Source organism: Delphinus delphis, chromosome 5 (genome assembly GCF_949987515.2).
Source record: "Delphinus delphis chromosome 5, mDelDel1.2, whole genome shotgun sequence".
Lineage (NCBI taxonomy): Eukaryota > Metazoa > Chordata > Mammalia > Artiodactyla > Delphinidae > Delphinus > Delphinus delphis.
Window position 1 is genome coordinate 9,438,542 of NC_082687.1, and position 7,622 is coordinate 9,446,163.

The following is a 7,622-nucleotide window of genomic DNA, read 5'->3' on the forward strand; positions in this document are numbered from 1 at the left end:
AGATGATAATCCTGCTTATTACCTGGAAAACTGCAATGTATTAACTTAATATTCAGTATTTTCTGGGCTCCTTACAAACTAATAAAGTGGATATTATCATACTAAAAGAATCTTTAAAGTTAGTAAGTTATAAAGTAACTGAAATCAAAGAATAGTTGCAAGCATGCACTTGCACAACTTGGAAAACTGAGGACAAATATAAAGATATTGATTATCTGCATGTCACTGATTCAGTATCCCAAATTCCATCTGAAAAGATATAATCGCACTTCACAAAAAAACTTGAAGTTAACTCATCAATTTTTTCCCTCTTGTAACATCTTTTAATCCAATGAAAATATGTTTTGAAGTAAAGAGTAATTTAACTAGAGATTTGTGGTAAGATTAAGCCAACATAAAGAGTCTACGAACAGTGAGAAAAAAATATGAGAAGGATTCATAAAAATCATTCCAAGTATAACTTTTCTCCAGCCCATCGATGTTGGAAAGACGGTGTAGCTTTCTTTCACCCCACAGACACAGGCAGAGTATTCTAAATACGCCATCCTCCACTTTATTGCTCATCCTTCGGCTACTGTTGCTACAACTGCCACCAGAGAATGTGGCAGAGCTCAGAGGAGAAAGAGGAGAGGCAGAATGGGCAGTGGGTAAGTGTATGTGTGTGTGTGCGCATGTGTCTATCCCTATGCATGAGTGTGTGCCTACTTCTTCCCCAAAGAGTTTGAGGTGATTTGTAAAATAACACCCAACCTAACACAGTTCAAGAGAGTCAGGGTCTGTAAGAATACTCCAAGGTGGGAATTTATAAACAAGTAGAAATAATAAGCATCAATCTCATCATTTATTGTGTGTATCGCTTGACACACAAATGAAATATATAAATGTCTCGGAGATATCAGCAGCCTTCAACCACTTTCCTGAGCTTAGTCCCCGGCTTACCAAGTGGTAGCAAGAAGTAACTCCACCAAAGACTTTTTTGTCCTTTCCTTTCTAGGGCCACAGAAGGTCTGTCTTTACATATCTCAAGGTCATATCAAAGTCTTATTTTTAAATTAGAATACACTGAAATTAGCATATATTATACATGATGATAAAAGAAATCAAAGGCCCATGGACGAGTCTGATTCTTAAAATAGTCTCGATTATTTTTTAAGACTGAGTTTGAAAAACTGTCCTCGGAGCTATAGTTACTTATGCATAGAAACATTCATTTTAAAAAAGAAACCAAGTCCTAAGTATTATTGCAAAACTAAATGATCTGGAAAAACAAAATAGCCCCACTTTTTACTATAGCCCAAACACACACACATTTACCTACCTACACATACCTCTGATTCAGTCCATCATTTTGACAAGTGAAGACGCAAAACTGAATCAAGCGGGAAACACCAGCATTTAAAACATCAGTCAGGGCTTCCCCGGTGGCGCAGTGGTTGAGAATCTGCCTGCTAATGCAGGGGACACGGGTTCGAGCCCTGGTCTGGGAGGATCCCACATGCCGCGGAGCAACTGGGCCCGTGAGCCACAACTACTGAGCCTGCGTGTCTGGAGCCTGTGCTCCGCAACAAGAGAGGCCGCGATAGAGAGAGGCCCGCGCACCGCGATGAAGAGTGGCCCCCGCTTGCCACAACTAGAGAAAGCCCTCGCACAGAAACGAAGACCCAACACAGCAAAAAAAAATTAAATAAATAAATAAATAAAACATCAGTCATCCTAACGCCATCAGTCATAAATAAATAACGAAGTGACACTTGGGTCTTACCTACCTACGTAGAGAACACCCTCTTTTGTCTTTTCTGCTGCTTCTGCTACACCCTGCTTGGTTTTTTCAGCAGCGGCCACGACTCCCTCCTTGGCCTTTGAAAGTCCTTTCATGAATACATCCATGGCTAATGAATTCCTTTACACCGCACTGGAGAACACAAAATACACTTTGAGAACTTTTGGGTAAAACAAAACGAAATTAGAACCACCCAAGGTAAAAACCACTGAAAGATCAGTAGACTCCCCAAAAGTGTGGGATTCTTTTAAGTGTACCTCCATTTCCACCATCGGACAAAGCAGCCTTTTTTTTTTTTTTAGCTTTTGCATTAAAAATTTAGCATCTCCCATCCATCTTGGCTGGTAAAAGTCTAGCCGCCTAAACATGGATTAGGATGAATCATCTCAGCTGTTCTTACAGCCCTTCCGAAGTGGAATTACATGAAAAGATGGACCCCTCTTTTAACTTCCCAGGGTCCAAAGGGTAACAGTAGAACTTAGAAGTGCGTTTAGAAGACAGGTTACAGGAAAGGTAAAGGGAGCTGGGGGCACGGGGTCAGGGACACTCTTAAAATAAATCCCCGAAGGCGGCTAACAGGTCAAACGTGACGAGGGCAAGGGAGGGAACTACTCACTCTGGGTGTGGCTGAACCTCAGCGCCCCCCGCACTTGCCCTAATCCACCCCACCACGCACCCTGCCCTCGGCCATCTACCCTGCGCAAGCAGGCGCGCGTTCACACCCGCGGGCAGTCTCGGGATGCGCGCCAGCTCCCTGAGGGGGCGTTCTCCGCGCGCCGATCCCGCCAGCCACCAGGCGCCCGCACCTGTTAACCCCTTACCACCTGCTGGCTTGCCCGCTTTGCTCTTCCGTTTAATGATTTGCCAAGCATAGCTTGTTTACTTAACAAGAGAGAACGGGCTGCGGGATTTAAGGAAAGCGGAAAATAAAAGTTGAATACTCATACTCCACCGAGCATCCTCGCCTTTCCCAAAGAAACAGCTTACCCCTGAGAAGCCGGACCTCTCAGCCTTTGAGGACAAGACGCGGGGAGTACCGGAAGCAGAAGGAAAGCCAGGTGGATTTACTTTCCGCAAGCTCACCATTAGGTATAAGAACCCACCTCCGGGAGAGACTCGACTACGGCGGGTCCTCACTGCAGCACCAACCCCGCCTCCCGGGCGTTCGCAATGACTCTTCTTCCACCAGGTTTTCTCCATGATTTCCCAAGCTGCCCGTTTAGATCCACAGGTACTTACCTGATTCCCTCGACTCCTCAGAACTCGGATTCTTCCCCCACCCGCACTTTTAAAAAATGTAAAACAATTCCCAAATATTATTTAAGTGGGAGGAGAGAGGATGAAGAGCGCACAGGAAGGGTGGAGGTGGCACCAGAAGAGGGATGGTCCCCAGAGGAGGCGGCTGTCAGCATAACCGTGCGAGGAGAGGCTGGGGGCGTGGGACGCCAACCCGCGAACCCGGCGTCGAATTGCCACTCCCCGTCCCCCGCACGGGAGGATTCGAGAGAAGACAGAAGGTCTCAAGGGAAGGCAGGGAAAAGAGCGCCAAGGACGCGCAAGGCGGGGCTCGGTCCCCGGGTCAGCTCGAAGGCCGGCACACACCTCACCCCGCGTGGCCGCGCGCGCTCGCTCGCCCCCTCTCCTTCTCCTCCTCCCGGTCCTTCCGTCTCCTCCTCTTCCTCGTCCTTTTCTCCTCCGCTCACCGCCCCCGCAGCTGATTTGTCAGCTCCTCTCCCCGCCCCTCTCCCGGCGCTCGCCGCTTTCCCCGCCGCGTGCTCTTCACTCCTCTTCTCGGCTGGGGATGGGGCGTGGAGGAAGGCTGGCCCTCCAGCTCCGGCAGCCCGCCAGGTCCTGGGAGACGGGAAGGTGGGGGTGTTCTGGGGCTCACTTCAAGTCACGGGGGCTCTTGCGGAGATTCGGAGCGGTTAGGCTTGGACTGATGTCTCTCCCTCTTTCCCATCCCCCCCTTCCCAGTCTCCGCCTTTCCCTCTGGTTCCTCACGGGGACCCCCACGTCAGAACCGGCCTGGGGAAGTGGAAGTCTGGGCGATCGACCACCAAAGATAGAGCCAGTCTCTCGGGGAGCTGCTGAAGGAGACAGGCAGCATAGGAAGGGTGCTCCCATCGGCACTGCCAAGAGCATGTTTCCCTCGGATCGCTGAAATTTGATTAATGGTCGTAGGACACAACGTTAACGATGCTTTTGTTTAAAGAGCCTCCAGATGTACGTTTGCTCTTAACCTCTCATGAGCCCGAAATGGGCTCGCGGGTGGAGAGAAGACGAGTAAAGAAGAGTTACAGGTTGAAGAGGCAAGAGGAGGCGCGTCAAATCCTCTTCCCACCCCCACTCTCACCATTTTCTTTTCCACCAACCAGCGGCTGCCAGACGCTGATTTTCCCATCAGTGGAACAAGGAAGGAATAGTCTCCCCAGCCGTCGAAACCAAGCGGCTGTAAGGCTTTTCGTTCTCAGAGTGGAATTTACTTTCCAGATTCAAGGGCCTGGCTGGAAGAGACGCATCCAGCGTGACTGAGTCTCCTGACCCAGCAGATCCAATTTCTTCCGCCCCTTCTGCAAAGGGAGATTCTACACACCACTCACCTTTCCGACTTCTGATTCCCGTTGTCCTCGGTGCTGACACGCTACCGCATCCCACACACAGACACACAGGCAGACACTCGCACGGGTTTCAAGACAATTTTTGCATTGCTTAATTGGAAGGAGCTGGAGGGAAAACAGGTGTTCTGGATCACACCGGAATGGAGACCCAAGAGCCTCCCCGTAACAGATCTGCCTCTGCTTTCTTTGCCTGGAATGAGAGGATGCTTTTAGAACTGGAAGGGGAAAAGAAGTCTTTGCTGTATGTTTTTTTTGTTTGTGTTGTGTTTATTTTTTGTAAGGAAAAAAAAAGCTTTCTCTGATCCTTTCAGAATCCTCACATTCTGAAATGGGAGTAAAAAGGAATTTAAATCTACAAAACAGCCATTTGAAACCAAAAGAGACTGGGAGCAAGTATATTTGTTGCTTAAACAACTCCTTGCACTATCGGTGGGCGCATTTGAAAAGTAGCCTTTCCAAAACGCTTATATTTTGTTTCCTTGGGATCAGAGAAAGTAGGTTAAACTTGGGAGTTGGATTGCTTTCTGGCTTTGAGAGCTTGAACAAGTTATGTCCTTCTTTTTCTGTTCAGTTTTCTCTTGTGAAGGGAGATGAACCAAAATGATCCCTCTTTTTTCAACTTTTTATTATGGGAAATGTTCAAACATATACAAAAGTAGAGAGAATAAAGAACTCTCAGTGGAATATCACCCAACTTCCACTATTTTCCAATGCACGATTCATCTATATTCTCATCCACTCCCCATTTTTACCACTACTCCCTTCCCCCATTTTTCTTTACTAAATCCCCCAAATTGCATATATCTTTTCATCTGTAAGCAATTAAGCATGCATCCATAAAATATAAGAACTTTTTAAATAAACACAATAATGTTTCGATGGTCTTTTATAAAATATAAGTAAAGTTTACATGCAGTGGTATGCTCATCTCTTTATAGTGTTCCTTTAAATCAGTTTTGAAAAATATATGAATTAGTGTTATCCTCACCATTTTGAATAAAACATTTTCACCCCCCAGAAAGTTCCCTCACGCCCCTTTTAGTTGTACATATTGTAGAATTTCATAAAAATAAGGCCATACATTATGAACATTTTTTTTTGTATGTCTCTGGCTCCTTTCACTCAGCCTAATACAATACCTGTGATGTTCATTCATGTTGTTGCATGAATCAAGTTTCGTTTTATTGCTTCCGAATGTTTCTTTTTATTACTGCCAATAATGTTTTCCATTGTGACCCATCACAACTAGTTATTTAATATAAATATTTGATGAATATTTAATACTCAATTATATGACATATTTATAGGTTAACAGGGACCTCCTTGAGAAGTCAAAGGGGTGAGTAAAGTGACATATTTTAGGCCCTGTGCAGACCAATGAGAGATTTTCCAGCCGTTGTTACATTTTTGTGCTTCTTATAGGTATGATTCCACACCTTTATACGGTACATTATGCTTGGCAAAGGACTAATGTATGATCATTTAATCATAACAAGTGGGTAAGTTAAGTTTTATTATGTATCTTTTGTAGACAGAGAATCTGAAGCTCAAAGAATTTTGGTAAAATGCAGAAATTGCATAGCTCTTAAGTGGCAAAGCTGAGATAGTCCAGCAGGAACTGTTCCAAAAGGCACAATTGTCTCCTGAACTGGCAGTAATCTCTGGAACCTTGCAGATTGGGCACGGCATAGGGTGGGAGGTAAAAAGTGGGACCCAGTTCTGTTAGAAATAGCATTTGAATTTGGAGGTGACAATGGAAATCAAGGAGAACTTATGTTCTAAAACACTGCATTCATATTTGAAATGTTGCCATTTCTATATTGGTAATTATAGAGGAAGATGATTCCATCACCCACAAAAAAAAAATTATAAAATAATTTTTTGTCATTTAAAATTTTAAGTCTGTATTTTACTCCTTTTTTTCTTACCTTTCAAAACTCTTCACATTAGCATTATTATTTTTTTAACATCTTTCTTAGAGTATAATTGCTTTACAAATGGTGTGTTAGTTTCTGCTTTAAAACAACGTGAATCAGTTATACATTTACATATGTCTTCTCTTGCGTACTCCTCTTTTCATCCCTTAAAGTGCCTTGAACAAGTAAGCATTCAATAAACTTTTAATTACTGGTGACATTAATAGTGACATTCCTTATATTCTACCTGTATTCTCTTCGCTTAGTATTCCTAAGGAGGCAGAACTACTCAAGGACAAAGAAGGGAACCGAAAGTTAATAGATGTTTTTTTCTTTTCATCATTAGGTGACAACATAGCCTTGAGAAAATTTGTAACTGTTTGAATATAACTTTAAAATTCAAACTACAAAAAAACCAAATTAACTCATTGAATGGCCGTACCTCATAAGGAATATGGAAGGATAACCTATTGGGAGGCATTACTGATGTGCATATTTTGTTAATGACTACACTCATGTTTGGTTTTCTCTTTGACAAATGAAATCTAAATATTTTGCTACTTTTTAATAGGACTGTTTTATCTGAGTTTAATAGAGTAATTTAGCTAAAGATTAACAGTCTATGAAATGCATGATTAACCTAGGCTCTCTTTATCTTCCCCATAAAACAACTGATTTTTTAGGTGTGCCATGTGCTAAGCTTGAGCTGCAAAGTGGAACGACATGAAAAATACGGAAGCTTCCCGTGACCATATACTGAAGGAAGGATAAGAATTGATTTAATGTGTTTAAGTAAGGAAAATACAATCTTTACTGTCTTTGAATAATATTCCATGTTTGTTGTGAAACACAAGGAGCAATGTAATGTGGATTCTTGGGCCTCTTGTTTCTCACTCTCTGTCTGCACCTTCCTCTCATCTTCAGTAGATGTAGGAAAACAGGAGGTAGTGAGATCTTGGTAGCCTTCTCTTGTCATTTCATGGTGGGCACAGAAGGGAAAGCCTAATGCATACAGTTGGGATGGCATTGTGTGTGATTTTGGAAAGGGGTTGCACTTGAGACAGGGTTACTCCAAAGAAATATGAAAAACAATAAAGAGGACATATAGGGTTCAGAGAAGATTATTTAATTTGACCCCATGGTCAAACTTCATATTGTTTCTGCGATACCCCGTGCAGCAAAAAATAATGGACATTTATTCCAGCACGATGTATTTATCATACTTATTAACACTGTAGTATATCCTCAATAATGTCGAATGACCATAATTTGTAACCACAAGAAGGTGCCATGTGAAAGATGTAAAAT

General features: G+C 43.3%; 1 protein-coding gene and 1 long non-coding RNA gene across 7 annotated transcripts in view; one reads left to right on the top strand and one right to left on the bottom strand.

Moving 5' to 3' along the window:
* SNCA (synuclein alpha) overlaps nucleotides 1-4,510 on the bottom strand; it is a 129,976-nt gene extending 125,466 nt beyond the window's left edge. The window contains exons 1-2 of one of the 6 annotated variants that reach the window (XM_060011601.1): nucleotides 4,381-4,510; nucleotides 1,767-1,912 (exon numbers count right to left, since the gene is read on the bottom strand). In XM_060011601.1, the coding sequence (XP_059867584.1) occupies nucleotides 1,767-1,887 (121 nt within the window). In that variant the 5' untranslated portion in view covers nucleotides 1,888-1,912; nucleotides 4,381-4,510. The other 5 variants (XM_060011600.1, XM_060011599.1, XM_060011602.1 and 2 more) reach the window with 5 other exon arrangements.
* On the top strand, nucleotides 4,509-7,114 carry LOC132425280 (uncharacterized). Its single transcript, XR_009519413.1, has 3 exons — nucleotides 4,509-4,639; nucleotides 5,821-5,897; nucleotides 6,998-7,114. It is a non-coding gene; the product is annotated as an uncharacterized lncRNA (long non-coding RNA).
* Nucleotides 7,115-7,622: the final 508 nt, after the last annotated feature.